Raw genomic sequence first — 19,924 nt, 5'->3', positions numbered from 1 at the left:
AACTATCTAAGGTATATCAATATTTTCAGCTTTAAAACAGGGCATTCTAGTAATAGATGCCTTGTAGTTACCGTATTTTCTTTGTCCCTGCAGAATCTAAAAAAAGCATCCACATTGCAAATATTTCCCCTCCGTAACACCTCTTTCGTCAGCAGCAAGTCCCAACGTAAACACATTAAGATCAATCTATAAAAATGGTTAGGGAACAAGTGCAAATATGCAGCAACAGTACCTCTCTTTTTGTACTCATAACCAAGGTGCATCAAGGATGGATATCCATGGAGAGAATCTATTGTATTGGTCCAGTCCCCATTATAAAGTGCATTATTTACTTTTTCAGGATTGGAAATCCGAACCCCTGTATCCAAATTGAGTTCACTCAGTTTCAGAATATTCCTTTAAATTATCAATATACCGCTCCTCCCCCTCCCCAATGCTGGTTTCAATTCCATACAGATTTTGATTTCAGCATAGAGACTCCGTGATCAGACAACTTATTTTGCAAAACAAGGAAAATATTTGCCACTGAACTCGTGCCCTAAGAATATAATATTCAAACGGATTGCAGCTAGTGGGACAGCATTATTTATTGTTTATTATTCGCTTGTTAGGCTCTGATACAGCAAGAAAATACTGTTTCAAAGCGCCCACAGGGCAAGGGAAGGGAACAAGGAAGTGAAGCACGTTAAAATGCACGCAATTTTAAAAACAGTGGAGAAGGAAAAAAAAAACTACTATGCCTTGTGAGCGTTCAGTACATGCAAGTGCAGCAAGGAAGAGGGCAGGGTGGAGGGTAGGTGATGGTGTGTCTGTGCTCGTGGGTGAACCCAGTGCATGGTATGGTGAGTGCTACACTGCCTGGAGCCGCGTTGGGTGTAAGTGTGAGCCTCCAGGTTGGAGGGGGTGCCAAGGCAAGTGCTGAGGGTAGACACAAGCTGGGACGACTGGGTGTGGGTGGTCAGGGCACGAGGATGCATAAGGGCACAAGACACCAATCACAACAACTGTGAGATTAGCAGAGGAGAGAAGAAGGAGGTAAAGAAGAAAGTCTTGATGAGAAAGTCTTGAGGAGATTCCTGCTCAAGGTGAAGAGGGAGGGGGAGGCTGGTCTATAAGAGGGAGCCAGCTGAGGAGAGCGGTCGACCTCCTGCCCTCTGTTTGGCAAAACACGTTACACAAAGTTAGTGCCAGAGGAACGTAAAGGTCTAGAGGGAGAGTATTTAGTAAGATAAAGTTGAAGATAGTGTGGTCCCCGGGCCCAGACAGTCTTGTGGATGATGCAGAGGGATTTGAATTTAATCTGTGCAGAAACCAGGAGCCAGTGAAGACTTTCTCGCTGCCCTATTCTGGATTAGCTCGAGGAGTCGCAGAGTGCAATAGTCAAGCCTAGAGAGAACCACGGCTCGGGTAACATTGAGCCTCTGGGGGAAGTGAGAAAAGGGAGGATTCCTTTCAGAGGGAAGAGCTGAAAGTGGCACTTCTTGGCAATGTCCTGAGTGTGAGAGAGGAAGGAGGAGAGAGACGAGTCAAAGATAACTCCAAGGTTTCTGGCTTCAGAAGAAGGAGCAGGGCGCGAGCCCATGGAGGAAGAACAGAGTGAAGGATCTCAGTTGTACAGGCGTTGAGGCAGAGATCGTTGGATGTGCACCAGGACTGGATGGCAAATAGGCAGTCAGGGATGATGGAAGGTGCAAGAGGGTCGGCAGGAGGTTTGAAAGAGTTGTGTGTCGCCTGCATAACACTGGAAGTTGGGTGGGAAAAGGAGCAGATGAGGCGTGGCAGCTGAGCAAAGTAGATGTTAAAGAGCCAAGGGGAGGATAGAACCCTGGGGGACACCACAGGTAGAGAAGTAGGAGAGGAGAAGGTGCCCAGGATGATTGGGACGAACCGTCAGTTAGGAAGGATGTCAGCCAGTCCAGTGCCCGTTCCAAGATACCAAGGGTATCATGGAGCCTTTGTATGAGGATGGAATGGATGACCATGTCAAAGACAGAGGAGAGATCGAGTAGGATGAGGACAGCTGACGAGTTTGAGTCCAAAGATGCGAGCAGTTCTTCACGGGTGGTTCAGAAGAGCAGTTTCTGTGCCTCTGGATGCTTGGAATCAAGATTGATGATCGTGGAGACTACCCACAAGTTTGGTGTGCGGGTTGGTGCAAGGCTAGCTTCTCCAGCAGTTTCCCCAGGAAGGGGGTGATGGAAATAGGGCAGTAGTTGGCAGGATAGGTTGGGTCTGCTAAAGGTTTTTTCAGGAGGGTGCGCACAAAGGAGTGCTTGAAGGAGGAGGGGACGATCCAGTGTTTAAAGAGTGATTGCAGAAATCTGCGAGTGCGGAGGCAAGCGTGCCAATGTTGTCCTTGAAGGTGCTGGATGAGCAAGGGGAAACTTGTTTAAAAGAGAGCTTCATGGAGCGGACAACTCTGGTAACTTCTTCAGGTGCGACAGGGGAGAAGGAGGGTGAGGGGGCCAAGGAAGGCATAGGGGGTGAGGGATAGGTTGGGAGGGTGAGTAACAAGGGTTTTCAGAATGTCCTGGGTTTTGGTGGCGAGGTGAGTGGCCAGTGTGTTGCAGAGGGCCTGGGAAGGAGAAGGGGAGGAGGAGACTGCGGCAGGGTTGGCTAGTTCAGTGCAGATCTTGAAAATTTCAGCCGAGTTGTTGGATGCTCGAGAAACCTGTGCCTGTTGTGGGCTCTTTTCTTGACACGGATGGAGAGTCTGTATTGCCTTTGGAGCCGGCTGCAAGCCAGTTTGTCAGAGGATGAGCCTGAGGTTTGCCACTTCCATTCCGCCGCTCTGCACTTTTATTTCAGGGCTGCAAGTTCAAGTCATACCAGGTGTTATGCTTAGAGGCAGGTTTCAGGCGGATCCTCATGACTGGGGCAAGAATGTCAAGAGTATCAGTGATGGCCAAGTGGAGGTTGCTGAGAGCAGAATCATTGGTAGAATCTGAGGTAGGGGGGGGCAAGGTGGGATGAAGGTGGATGCGAAGGCAGCAGTTGACACTCGTTTCATCTGGTGGATGTTTAAGTGAACGAGGTTGGAAGAGCTTTTGGGGGGTGGGGTGGTCAGAGGGCCAAAAGGGACCCATGTGGGAGGCGAGGAGAGAATGGTCTGACCAAGTGAGGGGTGACCAGTGGGGAGGAGAGGTCAGAGTGGATGAGGGCGTCCAGAGTGTCCAGCCGTGTGGGTTGGACTAGAAGTAAGAATGGAGATAGAGAGGTGCAGAGGTCAATGAAAAGAGTGGATGCTGCAATAGGGGAGTCCAATTGGATGTTTAAATCAGAGGAGGAGAGTGGAAGAAAATACAGAAGAACAGAAATCAGCCCATTCAGAGAGGAACAGGGTGGTAGTGCCTGGAGGCCGGTAAATGGTACCAATGGTCAGGCTGGAGGAGTGAGAGGTGACCAACTTGCACACCAAGCTCTCCAAAGAAGAGTAGATCTGGGTGGGTAAAATGGAAGGCGGCACCCACTCAGGGAAGATTAAGGCAACCCCACCGCCAGCACAGTGAGGTCAAGGCTGGGAAATGATCTTGAAGCCGTCAGGGAGGAGAGTCAAAAGCAGTGACTGAGCTGGCATTGAACCATATCTTTGTAAGAGCGAGAATGTCGAGGTCAATGTCTTCAAGAAGGAGGCAGATGTCGGCAGGGTGTTTGTTGGCTGAGCGGGAGTTCAGATTAGCCAGGTGAAGGAGGTCTCTGCCTTTGAAGGTTTTCTGAGGTGGTGTACAGGGGCGTGGTACACCAGTCAGAGGGGGAGGGATAGAGAGAGTAGTGGGGGAGATGCAGTAGAAGGAAGGAAGTTATTGAGAGATCTGGCCAAAGAGAAAGAGGTTGGGTTGAGGAGTGTGGACCAGGACAGTGCCTGTGTGGTAGACATTAACAAAGCAACGTGAAGATGAGAAGCCGGCCAAGAGGAATTCCCACTTGGTTCCACCGTTAATGGGGGAGGATGTGAAAGGAGAGAGTAGAGATGAGGGGGCCAAAGATCTGGAGAGGTGACAGAAGACAATATCAGTTAAGATCTCTCTGGAAGAAGCACAGACATAGGAGTCCGAGATGGGCAGGCCAGGGTTAGCACTCGGGAGGTCTTTTTTGTGCTTTTTCCTTCCGGATTTCATGAGGGGGTGATGGTGTAGCATTTAGAGAATATGGGTGAGATGGTGAGAGCCAGAGGGGCAGCAGCGGTTAGTGGTGGAATGAAAGAAGAGAGGCTGCACAGTTCTAGGTAAACTCACCAGGTGGCCTAGTAGTCAAAAAGGCACAAATGCAATCCAAAAAGGAATTTGAATTTCAAGAACCAGGGGCACAGATGCAATGCAAAGAGGTGCACAGATGTAAAGGCGCACACACACCTAGATTCGACTTCCAAGAAAGCGGCAAGGAAGGTAGAGATCATAGGCACAGTCATTGGATCAGACAGTTAGTGGAGGATGCAATGGGAGAATTCACCATCACTGACTGGTAGATCTGCAGGCAGCATAGAGGTCCATGGGTCCAAGTTCATGAGGTAGCAATATATAAGTTTGGAGGTTGATTCATAGTTTTAGGAGGCGGGGGAAGGAGAAGGACTTTCAGGACGGGACAGGCACAGACCAAGCGTTTTAAGTGGGCCTTTGGTGAGGGGCGCCGGCTAAAGCCTGTCGGCTTCCGTGATTGGCTCTTATGGATGGACACAGGCCAAATCGGTGAAGTAGCTGGGGCCCAGGGCAGGCACTCATGTGCAAGTGAATATGGTGGCCATCTTGGAGGGAGGCACAAAGGACCACAGCATATACAGCCCAACTAGAGACTTGAGCAGAAATAAATGGCCAGAAGAAATCAATCCAGGAATACTACCATGTGTGAAAAACACAGTAACAATGCAAATGCAGCAATTTAGAGCACTTGTTGCTCTGTTTCGAATTTAGGTGCCAAAAGTACAAAAAAGCCCTTCTGGGCTCACCTACACCATTGTGTACACTCACACTTCTCAACATTGCATCCTCAATTGTGTCCAACCAGCGATAGGTGACTTGGTCCAGAGTTCACTCCCGTAAAACACCACATTAGATCAAACTCTTTTTTAACTAAGACCTCATTGAATTTACTGTGAAGGGTTCTTCCCTTAAGCTGTGGCTGGGTGATTCATTCAATACCCATTTAATTGCCTTAACTAGTGTAGCAAGGATTTCATGGTCTTTATTCAGCTTCTTTGGAGGTTCCTGAGCAGTTGCATCCATCAAGGCAATTCATGGACAAATATATATCCTCAACTGTGTAAAATAGATATTACTGTCATGCCGAGTGGTTATGTATCAGTTTCTCTAGGAATAATTGTTTACATATGTACATGTGGCCTTACAGCACAGATTAAAAATAATTGTCTACAAAGTGCAAAGTATGTTTTTAAACTCACTTGTCATCAATACTGTTTTGATAGTATATGTGCAAAAGTTTATCCTTTATCCAGCTCACTTTCTCGCCAGCATCCTTTCCTGCCTCTGCATGTAGGCAGTACTTCTTATACAGCTGGGCAAGCCCCATCATAGCTTCTTTTCTTACCCTCCACTGAAATAAAAAAATAGAATAGGACAAAATAAAGCACTGGTACTATCACTTTTACCAATAAAATGACAAGTACAGCATCAGTAATAAAAGCACGTAAAACGAAGGTGCTTGGAAAAGATATATTTTCATGTGTAAAATAGTGATGCAATATGCGGCTCTTGGATTTGCAAAATTTGCTTTATCTCAACATCTAGTTAGGAATGCTAGAAACTACTATGGCTTTGTTCTTGCTTGGTTGGCGTTAAATGGCTTTCATGGTTGGTAGCTAGAGTTTCTATCTACACTCCAGCAACATAGATGCTCAGATTTCATCCAGGACTAATGAATGGTGGCATACATTGTGATTCTGTAACCATTTCACACAAAGAAAAACATGAAACCAAATAGGACATGGGCATTTTCAATGTGACTGCATGGATTAGAGGTTTTTACTGTGACATCTGATGCTGGGAAAAAGCAAAGATTTGGGGTTAAATTCACTGGAGCAGCAGTTTTATCAAGAGGATTAAATGCTTACAGAAATCCCCCCTCCAACACTTCACCATCATTCAGTAACGCAGGAGCAGGATATTGTTATTCTCCAGTAATCGGAAGAGCCACTCTGTTTGAAAAGCACCAAACTCACAGTTTGACATCTTTAGGTCCATCAGAGTACATTGTTAGGGAGTATTCTCATTTCTGTGCCCCTTCAACCCTGGAGACCCCAAGCTCTTTTGCTTGACTTTTTAATTTTAACCCATGAGTGAGCCCTTTTTCTCACTCCCTCATGTGTTTCGATCTGATTTGGATTTTATAATTCCTTTTGTTTTTGGAGTCTGACAAACTCCATAGGAATCTACTTTTTGTATGGTGACGCACAGCACCTTCTGCACAGTGTCACAGAGAAATCCTTTAGATTTCTCTTACGGTTTAAATACCTTTTCTTGGGTGAACTACAGTTCCCAAGAAAAGTAAAGTGAAATTGACTTTACTTACCTTTTCTCTTTGTAGGTCCAGGGAACACCATCTTATGTGGAGTGCTGGGGTGTTACTTCGTATCCCCTTTTCCTACTTACTCATGTAACATTTTTTAATGTTACCCACACTACTTTAAATGGCTGGTGGCAGTGGTTTAATTTTCCTACCATTGTGCTCATCTACCGCAGGCTGAATCCTCAGCTGCAGTATAGCACCCATGGGTGATAATTTTGTAAAAATGGCCCCAGTCTTTTTTCGCCATTTCTGGTTTGTGAGGTCTTACTTGGATTTTACTCTGCACACCAAACCAGGTTTGACCCCTTTGTTCGTTTTGTCTTTGGCGGGCTTCAGTGCTGAAACCCGCCTCTGGCTCCAGTGCGTTTGGAAGGGCAGGAAGTCAGTGAGGTGCCCGAAACTCCCCTGTCCTTTGTCTCCTTGGTTGCAGGATAACCAACCTGTTTGATTGACAGCTAGGCTGTGCATAAATGAGACACAGCTAGTCTGTGCATGAATGAGAGAAACCTGCTTAAAAGAAGAGGCTTCTTGGACTGAAGACAGTCGACCACTGGGAAGGACATCGAGACGAAGAAACCATTAACAAACCTTGCTGAATCCTCCTAGACTGTTGAACTGCCCGGTGAAGCCCTGATGCAGAGCTGAAACGCTTTTCTGATCGGCAAGAGAAGCTCTGGATGGAGCGACTTTTTCCCTTAGGTTAGTGGGACCAACTAACCATGAGGCGAACTTTGCTGGAAGACCTTCCACAACTGGCTGTACTTCTTTGCTGCTGCTGGAACCGAGTGCCAGGGGTCGAGAAATACATAGTCGAGTGCAATGTCTGTAAACCGGCCAAAAGCTCCAGGAGTCTCCGAGGACCCTCATGAAGCAGGACGACCCAAGCTCGAGTCACCTCACCAGAGTGCTGGACTGAAGGAGTGAATGAAGCACAACTGGTGTCCAAGATCAGCATTTGCACTATTTACCGAGCGCTGAAACCGCAAATTTCTGCTGATCTGAAAAGAGCCCGTAGCTGCTGCTGACCATCGGATTGCTGCCGCAGGTGCCCACAGACGTCCTTCCTCTTGTCCCCACGACTGAGGCCCAGGAACACAGGATCTGGATCGATGCAACCAGACAGGAGCCAGCTGGAGCCTCTTCTAACCAAAGGTACTGTTCTGACTTGGGGGTACTTGCCTCTCTCTGTAGCTTGCTCTTCTCAGTAGCTGCATTTTTTTCAATTGATTCTAACAAACATTTACAAGTATAACAGCTTGTGGCCCAACAGTGATTTTCTACAACAAACTCTTTGTGCAAGACTTTTTTGCTATCTAAGAAGTGCCTCAGCTCAATAGACTTTTCTGCAATTGACTTTGGCTGTCCTAGCTCCCGGAAGACTCTTCTGTTCCATTGCCTGATTCTTACTGTCCCTCATAGGAGATGCATTGATTTTTAACTAATATTGCTGGGAAAGGTAATCTAGACTTCATTGGGAGATTTTAAAAGTGCTCACATGCTCTGAGAACCTATTTAACCTTTTCCTTCCTTTAACCTTTCCTTTCTGCCAACCTCAGAATTTACAAAGTACAAAAGTGATATATAAATGGCAATACTGTCCTAGTTAGTGAAATCACCTCAGGGTGTAGGAAGTGTGTATGAAGCATCTCTAAAGAGTATCTGCTTGCTTTGACTTGATTCTGAGAACGCATTTTGAAGTTTTATTTGTATTGTTGCACATTGCCCTTTTTAAAGAATGCTTATTTAAAACTGATTGTTAAATAATTATTTTACTAGAAAACCTTGAGTATAAGTGTTGTTTGGATACTTGTATTTGTGAATTTCGATGCTGCAGCTCTACAGCTCACATTTAAGTCTGGCTGCTCAGTCACACTACAAACTAGTGTAGTACAGATAAATACCAATAGGTGTGTTACCTAATAACAAGAGGACAAGGGTTGTGTAGTCTCCCACAGGGTTACTACATCAATTCTTGCCCAACAAGCAGGACAAAATGTAAGGATTCCTTTAGAATCAGGATACTGACACCACAAGCCTCACCAAAGCAGACAAAAACGAACAGACTATAGGCAATTCAAGCACAACGAGCTACATCAACACTATTATTCTTTAAAGCACTTTTAATTACACATAAGGGCTAGATGAGCCATTTCCTAGAGTGAAACGGACCATTAGTGCCAAACACAGGAGGCGCTCTGTGGTGCTTAAATCGTATTCAGTTGTTAATAAATACTATTTGTAGAAGCGGACAGTTAGCTAGCAGCAGCTAATGGCACAGTACTAAATGGTGTATAATATTGCACCCAGAAATTGATTGCTTAAGCTTGGAAGCAGACTTTCTTTTCGTTGATTCAAACCCTTAGACTGTTTAGGGTTTGTGTGGCATGTGTGCAGGCGACTGTTGCTGGCTTTCCCCAGTTATCAATGTTAGGCAAGATTGTATGCAGTAACCCTGTGGGAGACTACACCAGCTATTTCCTCTTGGCAAAAGGTAACACAACCTCTGGTATAGGCCTGTACTACACAAGTTGGTAGTGACACTGAACAGCCAGGCTCATCTCAAGAGGGGTCAATGTGAGCTGTAGGGTGTAACAGAGATTCACAGTGACAGGTATTCAAATAACACTTCTACTCAAATTAATAAATAAATATTTTATAAAGAAACCTTAACAGTCTGTTTTTAAAAAGCCTTCTTTAGAAGGGAGCAAAATGCAACACTTTAAAAAAAAAAGAAAATCTCAGTTTCAGTAAATAAGTAGATACCCTTTTGGGATGGCACACAGACACTTCCTAAACCCTAAGGTGACTTCAATTGTTAAGACACTATGGACATTAATATATCACTTGTACATTTAAGGCAATACTGAGGTTAGTGGAAAAAGGAAAAGATTAGGGAAGGAAACAAAGGTTGAGTTTCTCAAACAGGTAAGCGCTTTTCACTCCCCCAATGCAATATGGTTATCCCTTTCCCAGCTATACAAGTAAGGCATGTATGGCTTTTTGGAGGGACATATCAACACAAAGTCAGAGGGTAAGCAGAGTTTTCAGGGAGCCAGAACAGCCAATGTCAATTGAGAAAAGTCTAAGGGAGCGGAAGCACTTCTTGAAGATTAGCACCAAAGTCTTGCACAATGTTAGAGAGTTTTGTTGTAAAAAGAATCACTGTTGGCAGTGAAGAGCTTGAAAAAATCCCAGGAGGCGACCCTTGCCGGGCTTTGGTCCTGGGCGCCTGAAACGGAGGGGGACTTGCTAGAGGAGGCGACAGGGGGGCGCAACAGTTCTCCAGCCCTCCCAGGATGCATTAGTCACACATGCAATCCTAAAGCAGTTTCTGGGTGAGATGGTCGACAAAATTACTGCGGCAGGCCAAAGGCAAACTGACTCCCTGCGAGAAGATTTAGCGGAAGGACTCAGGGAAATCAAACGCAAAATAAACAAGGTGGAAGAAAGGGTCGACATTACTGAAAAGGCCATCCAAGAACTGACAGATGATGCTCGTCAGGCAGGGAATTTGCTAGAGACTCTAGTTGTGGCAACTCAGAATCTAGAGCTGCAGGCTGAGGAGCTGGAAAATCGCTCCAGGCAGATCAATATTCAGGTCAAGGCTCTTCCGGAAACTATCCAGGCCCAGGATCACGCGCAAGCTCTTACGAACATCTTCACAGACTTGCTGGAGGGAGAGTCGGGCCTGGACCTGCAGTTCGATAGAATTCACAGAGTGGGGCCTCCCCGGGCCGAACCCGGCGGAAGGCCAAGGGACGTTTTGGTGGCCTTCCATAGTTATGCGACTGAGTCCAGTCCTGAAACACCTAAGGGCACAGCAAGTTCGATATCAATGGACTTGTCCGTTTGGTCTGAAATTCATGTGGCAGGGCCAGCAGCATAACATTACGTCCTGTGAACAGGGCCTGGAGCTACTAGGTATAGAGGATCAACAATCGCAGGGGCCGCCTGAGACAGAGGCTCCCCGTAAAGCACTTAAATCCTGGGAATGGATTAAAGTACGCTCCAAGCGCCCGGCGAGACGGCTCCCCCCACAGGATCGACGTGTCTCAGAGAACCCCTCTACACATGGGGGGGTCCTGCACAGAGAGGGCTCTCTGGCGATGGGGAGCCTGCCGTTTCACCCACGATTGAAGAGCAACAAGGCAAGGCCGGGGAGGGCACTTGCGAAAGGAGGAATAGGCATCGTCCACATGGCTGTTAGCTGCATCGCGGAGTGTGGGCGGGGAAGGATGGGGCGATTGTCTTGGAATGGGATGGGTTAGTCCTGCGTTGTTTCAGACTGGGAGTATGTTTGAGCTCAGCTCTCGTGGTTCTGACACGAGGGGGGCAAAGTGCCAGTTGAGCTCGCCCAGGGGGTGTTTTGGGAGGGGGGTGTGGGGGGGGGGGATGTTGCTATCGACCTAGGAAGCCCCAGGCGCCGATCAAGGCTTTAACTTCTACTATGGGGACCCAAATCCAGTGTACTTCTGAGGCCCAGGTGATGAAGGAGCGAGGACACTTCTCCAAGTTGGAGGGGCCCCCAGGATGGGGTCAGCTGAAACTCACGTCTATGAATGTTAATGGGTTGAACTCCCCAGACAAAAAGGTGAAAGTTGAGATGTGCGGAGGGAGAAACCCAAGGTTGTCACGCTGCAGGAAACCCACATTGCAACCCAAGATTCCCACAGGATTAGGCTATGGGGTTACTCCCGGCTTCTACAGGCCACTCAAGCTGCCAAGAAGGGAGGGGTGGTTATTGCTGTGAGAGATGGGGTGGACCTGACGATCAAGGCCTCTCAGCGGAACTCTCAGGGCAGGTATTTGGCGATAATACTGGAGGGAAGGGGGGAGACTTACACTATTGAAACAATATATGCACCCAATACGGGACAGGACCCATTCATGGTACAAACCCTCAATAAACTGAGCAAGTTTGCGCAGGGCCAGATCATCCTCACAGGGGACTTTAATATGGCTTGGGACCCTCGCAGGGATAGGAGTAGACTGCTGTGGGACTCGCAGGGGGGGCCCCTCGGGGAACCTAAAGGCTAAAATGATAGATCTGGGACTAGCTGATGCTTGGAGGGACGTTCGGGGGGATGATCCGGGATACACTTTTTATTTGCATGCGCACATAACACACTCATGTATAGATGACGCCTGGCTGTCAAGTTTCCTCTTAGGGAATTTGCAGGACATCACATTGGGTCCTATTGCGGTCTCTGACCACGCCCTGGTCATTCTGGTGCTCGCTAGACCACTTGGACCCCCGGGGTTGTGGAAGTGGAGGTATCCCGCGTCCCTCTTTAAGGACCCTACCCTGGTTAAGGAGGTGGAACTAGAGTTTGTTGTTCGGAATAGCTGGGGGGACACCACGCCGCAAATATGATGGGACGCTCTTAAAGCTATGATACGGGGTAAGATAATAGGGATTAAAGCAAGGAGGGAACGGGAACTGCGTCTCGAAGAGGAGCAGCTGGGAAATAGGCTCCAGGAGGCAACGGCCAAGAAACAAACAAAAACTATAGAAAGAGAGGTCCGTACACTCAGGGCCCAGTTGAATCTTATACAGTCTAGGGAAACTGAGAAGTCTCTCCTCCATTTGCGACAGAAATACTATGTTAAGGCGAATAAATCCGATCCCCTGTTAGCCAAGATGCTCCTAAGGGAAGACAGTGAGAAAACAATTGCACGAATCAAAGGAGAGGGGGATCAGGCGTACACCTCCAATAGTGATATTGAGAGACAGTTTTGTAAATTCTACTCAGACCTGTACTCCTCTAGTGAACCAGATGCTAGTGCGCAGGTGGGATACTTAGAGAGAGTTCAGGTTAACTCTATAACGAGAGAACAAAGGAAACAGTTGGAGGGGGAATTTACCACTGATGAGATTAAGAAAGCGCCATCTTCTTCGGCTGCTGGTAAAGCCCCCGGTCCGGATGGTTTCCTTGCTGAATTTTATAAGCTACACAAAGAAACTTTAATCCCCCATCTTACTAGGCTATTCAACCATATAGGGTCAACAGAGGTTTTGCCACGGACTATGGAGGAAGCGAAGGTGGTTCTTATTCACAAGAAGGGCAAAAACCCAGAGCGCTGTGGGGCATATCGGCCAATTGCTTTAATAAATGTTGATGCTAAGCTGTACACAAAAGGTCTCGACAGCCACATCCTGCCATCTATAGTCCAGGCCGACCAGGCGGGTTTTATTAGGGGTCGCCAAACGGCGGATAATGCGAGGCGACTGGCTCACCTGATGGAAAAAGCTCACAAGAAGGGGGTTCCGGCTCTTCTCCTAGCTGTGGATGCCGAAAAGGCGTTTGATCGCGTGGAGTGGGGCTTCCTCCGAGCTACGCTGATCAGGATGGGGTTTGGTCCAGGCTTCGTAGGCCGGGTGATGGCTAGCTATCAAAACCCGACCCTTAGATTGGCGATTACTGGTCGAATCTCAGGACCTGTGACGGTTTCTCAGGGTACTAAACAGGGCTGCCCTCTCTCCCCTCTGCTACATGCCCTCCAGTTGGAGCCTTTTTTGACAGCAGTTAGGGCCGCTGTACATATACACTGCATAACGTTTGGTGGACAGGAATATAAGGTGGCCGCCTTTGCAGACGATCTGCTCTTCTCATTAACGGACCCAAGGGAGTCTCTCCGGGCCCTCTGTGATGAGCTAAACCTTTTTGGGCGAGTGGCGGGGCTAAAGATAAATTCCAGGAAGTCTGAAATCCTGAGACTAGGACTGTCGCCTTCGACCTACGAGTTTAGCTGGGCAGATAAACATCAAATATTTGTGGGTGCTCCTTACGAGAACGGTGGGAGAACTTTTTAGGGCCAACTATCTCCCCCTGCTTTTCATAAAACATGGTTTATTGCTTTTCTGTAGTTGCCCAAATTACAATTGGTCCATAGACTAACCCATAAAACACAGGCCGCGGCCCACAAATGAAACCAATACTCTGCAGATCCATATCACAGAAAACCGGGACATTGGATGCATTTACAGGCAGGTCCAAATGGTTAAGAATTTGGGTTCCACAACCTCCAACATACTGGTATTGCACATGCCCCAGAGCTCGGCCCATATAGGGCCACCTATCTAGCTTGGCTCTTGTAAATCTTAATAGTTGCGCTTACCGGAACTGCCCCATGGTCCTGAATAAATCTTGACATGCCCCACAATGCCAGGTCAACTTAAGTGCCGCCCTATTTACCTGATCACTCAATGCACAGTTCGCCTTCAGTCGAACGCCTAAATATCGTACTGAGTAACCTGCTCAATTAGACCATTTGCAAATTTGTAAGACACAGTTTACTCTTAACCCTGCTTTATTTTTTAATTATTATTTTTATTGTATTTAGTTTGACAAAGCAACATTTTACAACATATAAAAACATGTTACAATTATATAACGATTTATAATTTAATAAATTACATGTAAAAAGGAAAAGTAACAATTCTCATCCTAAGGGATCTCAGTTTCTATTCCACTATTACTACGTTACAGGAGAAACTACACATATAACTCAGATTAGTATATATGGCAGCTGTTGGTATATTCACGCTAATGAACACTTATGTTACCACAGAATTCACATATATCAAGACAACAAAAGAAAACAATGGGACAATATTTAAGATGCGTACATTCTGACATAAAACAAAAGCATAAATAGTAATAAAAAACCTCTATGGAAAAAACACTTTTATTTCATAGGTTCAGGATACCACCAAACCCTCATGATTTTGTTTGGAAAAAGAAATAAAGAATACTATCAAAAATCAGATAATAGACAGAAATAGAATGGCAAAACATCACTAGGCAACGGGTTAATTTGCCCTGGTTACGGCTTCATCAATGTTATATAGCACTCTTGTTAATGCCACTACAAAACAGATGCTGTCTCCCCCACACGCATCTTTCCCAAAACATAATTTGTGCAAGATCAGTTGCCTGTGGATAGTAAATACCCAATTGTTGGCATCTGTCAGATTCAAAATATGGACAGTATACAACCAGATGTTTTAAAGTTTCCAACTTGGCATTGTTTTTGCAAAAGCAAAAAGTCGTCTCAAGATTAACAGATTAAGATTCATGCCAGTATTTGGTGTGTTCAAATGTATGATATTGGTTCAACTTGAATCTGAAATAAGCAGTTCTTGCTTTTTCGCAAGGAAATTTTGTGATATAAGGCGAACGCAACTCCCGCTTTCTTAAGAATAGGGCATATTCAGAGGGCGCTGGAGCGCGTCCAAGATGGCAGCTCAGAGGTGAGCTCCAGAGGCGCACCCAAATAAATCCTTTAAAAAACACACCCAGGGGCCATCCAGCCTTCACTAAGAAATACCGGCACTTCTAGGTGTCCCGCACCAGTCCCCCAGCCCCCGTTTGTGTAGTGGAGCGCCCGATGCAGCGTGGGCGGTGCGTGGCCCACACTGAAGGAAGCCCGCCAAACCGACCCCTCAGCCACCACTCCGGAGCCAGGACGGCGCTGGGGGGAAGGAGTTTGCGCACTGATCTGGCCGGCGGCAAATAAGCAGCAGACATCGACCGCAGGGGCCGGCAAAGCTCCTGCACCCCCCTAGGTGTGCCGCGGTGGTCCCGCAGCTGTTCCGGGAGCCACACACAGCGAGACCCCCCCCCCCCGCAGCGGACCGGCCAGGAGGCCACATCCACCCACCTCTGCCACACAAAAAGGAACTCGGGTGCCCACTCAGCAGAGGGCGCAGCAACGCCCCCCCCCCCCCGGCGTCGCTCCACCACAGCCGCCGACTGAGCGGGCAGCTCCAGAGCATGCCGGTGACGTGCTGGCCAGAGGCGCACGGGGAGACCCGTGGGAGGAATCCTTCCAAAGGCGTGGAGGAGAGGAGGCGCCAGAAGGAACGGAGGTGAGCCTCCCACCACCACCCCCCCAGGCACCCCTTTGGGCCCTGTCCATGGGGGCAACGCATGACAGTCACCAGTCCCATTGAGGAGCACCGAAGCAAGCCACAGCGGACGCCATCAGGGGGGCCCCCACCTCCAAGCCCATACAGACCCAAGTCACAACAGCATGAGCCCGACGGCGTAGACCAACTTAAGGCCCTTCTCACTATAACGTCGCACTTTCAGGCCTTGGGGCGCAATATCTGATCTGCCCAGGCGGAAACCCCGGGGCATGAGGAGGCAAGAGGTTTATGATATGCTATGGCATTTGTAACGCGCCTATATACAAGTGTTTCAAGGCGCGACGAGGCGGGGGGGGGGGCAAGGGGAAGTCAGACAACGATCCTACTAGGCCAGGTGATATTAAGATCGTGCAAGTGCAAGAGTAAGGGGAAGGGGAAGGGAAAAGGAAAAGTACAGGGGGAAAGTGCAGTACAGTGTTAGTAGAATACAAGATAAATAATAAAGGGCTCGCTGGTGGCAAGTGCAAGGTAAGTGCTGGGAGGGGGGGTTGTAGGGATACAGAGACAGTCCCGCAGTGCAGGGGTTGCCAGGGAGGCAATGCAGGGAAGAGTGGCTGGGAAAAGGACCGAGATCGGTGAGTGGCCCAGTTGCAGATTCCCTGCAGTTTCAGTGATTTTAGCAAGGGCGAGGGGGAGAGAAAGCGAAGGCAAAGAGGAAGGTTTTGAGGTGCTTCCGGAACCGGAGAGGGTTCTCATCAAGTTTCAGGGAGGCTGTTCCAGAGGGAGGCCCCTGCTGCGGAGAGAGATCTACCCCCAACTCGTTGCTTGGAGAAGCGGCTGACCATGAGGGAGTTGGAGGCAGATGGGCGAAGATCTCGAGAAGGAAGATATTTAGGTAGAGAGAGTTGAAGGTATTTTGGCCCAAGGCCCCAGAAGGCCTTGTGGACAATGCAGAGGGTTTTGAACTTAGTCCTCGCAGTCACTGGGAGCCAGTGTAGTGATTTTAGTCCTGGAGAGATATGGTCCCTGGGCTTGAGGCCAAGGACAAGTCTCGCAGTCCTGTTCTGGATGAGTTGCAAAGGGCGGAGAGTAGAGGCAGGCAGATTTAGATAGAGGCTGTTGCAGTAGTCCAGCTTCAAGAGAGCCAGGGCTCTACAGACAGTGAGCTTCTGGGGGAAGGAGAAGAAAGGAAGGATACCTCTGAGGAGGTTTAGCTGGTAGTGCGACTTCTTAGAGAGGTCAGATATGTGAGGAGAGAAAGTGTGGAGTCGAAGATGACGCCATGGTTTTCTTGCAGGTAGGAGCAGGAAGGGGGCCAAGAGAGGCCGGCCAGAGAGCTGCAGGGAAGGAGGGAGTGGGTTAGCCGATGAGTAGAATGGAACAAGTTACTTACCTGTAACTGTTGTTCTCCAGCATGGGTCTGGCATGGATTCACATGCTCATGAATATTCCCCGTCGTCAGGCTGGGAATCCTCGGTAAAGAAAAAATCAGTATCAGTTGTTTCTGATCTGTTTTTCGTAGTAGTAACCAATCACTGATCTCTGCGTCATACTGACCACAGCCAATGACTGCCCTCTACCTAAGCCCCGCCTCTAGCAGCCATCTTCAGATTTGGTAGCACGTGAAGAGGCAGTATGACCAAGTGAAGAGCCGCAGAGGGGTAGGCGGGAGGGTTCGCATGTGAATCCATGCCAGACCCATGCTGGAGAACAGTTACAGGTAAGTAACTTGTTCCTTCTCCAGCATGGGGTCTGGCATGGATTCACATGCTCATGAATATAAGAATAAATAGCAGTACACACATGCACAACCACGGGGGGTGGCAAAAGGCTCGACATTAAGCAATACAACAACTCAACATTAAGCATCTCTTACCTCCTCACCAGGCTCACCTTAAGCGAACAGGTTGCGCAGCACTGCTTGGCCGACCCTGGACTCCTCCCTGGAATCCCGATCGACGCACTAGAATCTCGTGAAGGTGTGCGTCGACCTCCACGTAGCAGCCCTGCAGGTGTCCAGCAGGGGCACACCAGATATGAACGCCGTAGTAGCTCTGGTCGAATGGGCTCTCGGACGGCCTGGCAGCGGTCGGTTAGCCAACCGGTGGCAGTACATGATGCAGCCGGAGAGCCATCTGGAAATAGAAGACTTCGAGAGAGCCTTCCCTTGATTCACAGTCCAAAGTTCACGAACAGCTGTGATGTCCTCCAGAAGCTCTTTGTGCGGTCCACGTAGAACTTCAGCTCTCTAGCCACATCCAGCGAGTGCAAAGTCCTCTCGGCCGGCGACGAAGGAGACGGGAAGAAAACCGGTAACACCAAGGGCTCGTTAAGATGGAAGTCCGACGGCACCTTTGGCATAAAGGAGGGGTGCGTCCTAAGCACCACCCTCGAGGCATGGAAAGTCAAGTACGGTGCTTTGCAGGATAGGGCCTGGATCTCTCCCGTTCGTCGTGCGGAGGTAATGGCCACCAGGAATGCAGTCTTCCACGACACAAACTTCATCGGTGCGGAGTGCATCGGCTCGAATGGGGGCCCCATGAGCCTGGTCAGCACCACGTTAAGTTCCCACACCGGGGCCGGGGCCTTCACCGGCGGGAACGACCGGAACAGTCCTTTCATAAACTCTTTTACCAGTCGATGGGACCACAGGGACGTCCGTCCTGTGGTTCTGGTATATCTGGAGATCGCCGCCAGATGAATCTTAATGGAGGCATGGGCTAGCCCAGCCTTTGCCAGCGATAGCAGGTACGGCAGCACTTGAGGGGCCGTAATCCGTAGGGGGTTGATCTTCTGTGCTCGGCACCAGATAGAGAACCTCTTCCACTTATGACCGTAGCATTTGAGAGTCGAGGACGCCCTGGCCTTTGCAAGAACCTCTCTGCAATCAGCCGGTATATCGTAGCCTCCAAACTCTAGCGCTGCAGGAGCCAAGCCTGCAGATTCAGCGACGCTGGGTCGTGGTGGAAGATGGCGCCTCCTTCTCTGGAGAGAAGGTCCGCGTCCGACAGCTTGATGGGAGGGGACGTTGACAAGTCCAGAAGGTCCGGGAACCAGATCTGCCTCGGCCACGCCGGTGCAACGAGGATCATCCTGCACCGGGACCTCTTGAGCTGGCTAATGAGTCGAAGCAGCAACGGCAACGGAGGGAACGCATACAGGTATAGGCCATCCCAGGGTAACGAGAACGCATCGCCCATGCTTCTCGGCTGGGGAAACCTGCTGGCGAACCTCTTGCACTTCGAGTTCGTCGCTGTTGCGAACAGGTCGATTTGGGGTTTGCCCCATCGTCAGAAGAGTTGATCCACCTGATCCTGGCGCAGTTCCCACTCGTGACACGCACGCAGCTCCCTGCTGAGCGAGTCGGCGATGGTGTTGCTTTCTCCTGCCAGGTGGAAGGGAACCAGGAACATCCCCTGGGCGACCGCTCAGTGCCACAGATCCTGTGCCTCCTTGGATAGGGCTGGGGATCTGGTGCCTCCCTGCTTCCGTATGTAAAACATTGTCGTGGTGTTGTCCGTGAAGATCCACACCACCTTGCCCTTGAGCGACGGGAGGAACGATTTGAGAGCCCAGAACACAGCTCGGAGTTCCAGGACGATGTGCAGGAGCCTCTCCTCCGGGAGCCAGAGGCCTCTTGCGTGGAGATCCCCGGTGTGGGCGCCCCAAGCTTCCAGGGAGGCGTCCGTCGTCACAGTCTCCTGGTACGCCGGCGTCTGAAAGTCCTTGCCCGCCGTGAGGTGCGCTCGAACGCCCCACCACTGAATCGCCCGCCGGAACACCTCGTTGAGGGGGATCCTGTCTTCGAAGGTGCCCGTCACCTGCATCCAACGGGCGTCGAGAAATTCTTGAAGAGGGCGCATCCGTAGTCTGCAGAGGCGCACCAGGTAGATGCAAGAGTACATCATCCCCAGGAGGGCCTTGATGGACCTAACCCTGGCCACGTCCGTGGCTAGCAGGCGCTGCCCTTTGCCTAGAATGGTCTTCGTCCGTTCTTCCGACGGGGCCGCCAGGCGCCTCACTGTATCGAGCTTCGCTCCCAGAAACAGGGCCACCTGCGACGGCACCAGGTGGGACTTTGGGTAGTTTATGGCGAATCCCAGGTCTGTGAGTAGCTGGACGGTCCTCGCAGTGTGTTCGACGGCGAGTTCCCTCGTCTTTGAGCGGATGAGCCAGTCGTCCAGGTAGGGGTAGACGTGAATCCCCTGCAGGCGCAGCCGCGACACCACTGGTGCTAGGCACTTGGTAAAGACCCTGGGGGCCGACTTCAATCCGAACGCCAGTGCTCTGAATTGGTAGTGGCGTCCCTGGACGACGAACCTGAGGAACTTTCGGTGACTTTTGAGGATGGGAACATGGAAGTATGCATCCTCCAGGTCCAACGACGATAGAAAGTCGCCTTCCTCCAGCTGTCCCAGTACGAGCTGGAGGGTGTCCATCCTGAACTTTTGTGATCTGATGTATTTGTTCAAACGACGAAGGTCCAGGATGGGGCGCCAGCCGCCCGTCTTCTTCCTGACGAGGAAGTACCTT

The 19,924-nt window shown here is 49.3% G+C and overlaps 1 protein-coding gene across 2 annotated transcripts in view; it reads right to left on the bottom strand.

Annotated features, from left to right (window-relative positions):
- The window catches only part of PDS5A (PDS5 cohesin associated factor A), a 1,291,333-nt gene that overhangs the window by 1,060,603 nt on the left and 210,806 nt on the right, over positions 1–19,924 (bottom strand). For both annotated transcript variants that reach the window (XM_069631774.1, XM_069631773.1), the window contains exon 12: positions 5,396–5,547. In XM_069631774.1, coding sequence (XP_069487875.1) covers positions 5,396–5,547 — 152 coding nt within the window. The remainder of the gene's footprint in view (positions 1–5,395; positions 5,548–19,924) is intronic.

The sequence above is a fragment of the Ambystoma mexicanum genome, chromosome 6q (assembly GCF_040938575.1).
Source record: "Ambystoma mexicanum isolate Mex_15411 chromosome 6q, UKY_AmexF1_1, whole genome shotgun sequence".
Lineage (NCBI taxonomy): Eukaryota > Metazoa > Chordata > Amphibia > Caudata > Ambystomatidae > Ambystoma > Ambystoma mexicanum.
Note: the sequence above shows the minus strand (reverse complement) of the source record. Positions and strands in the feature narration are given on the sequence as shown.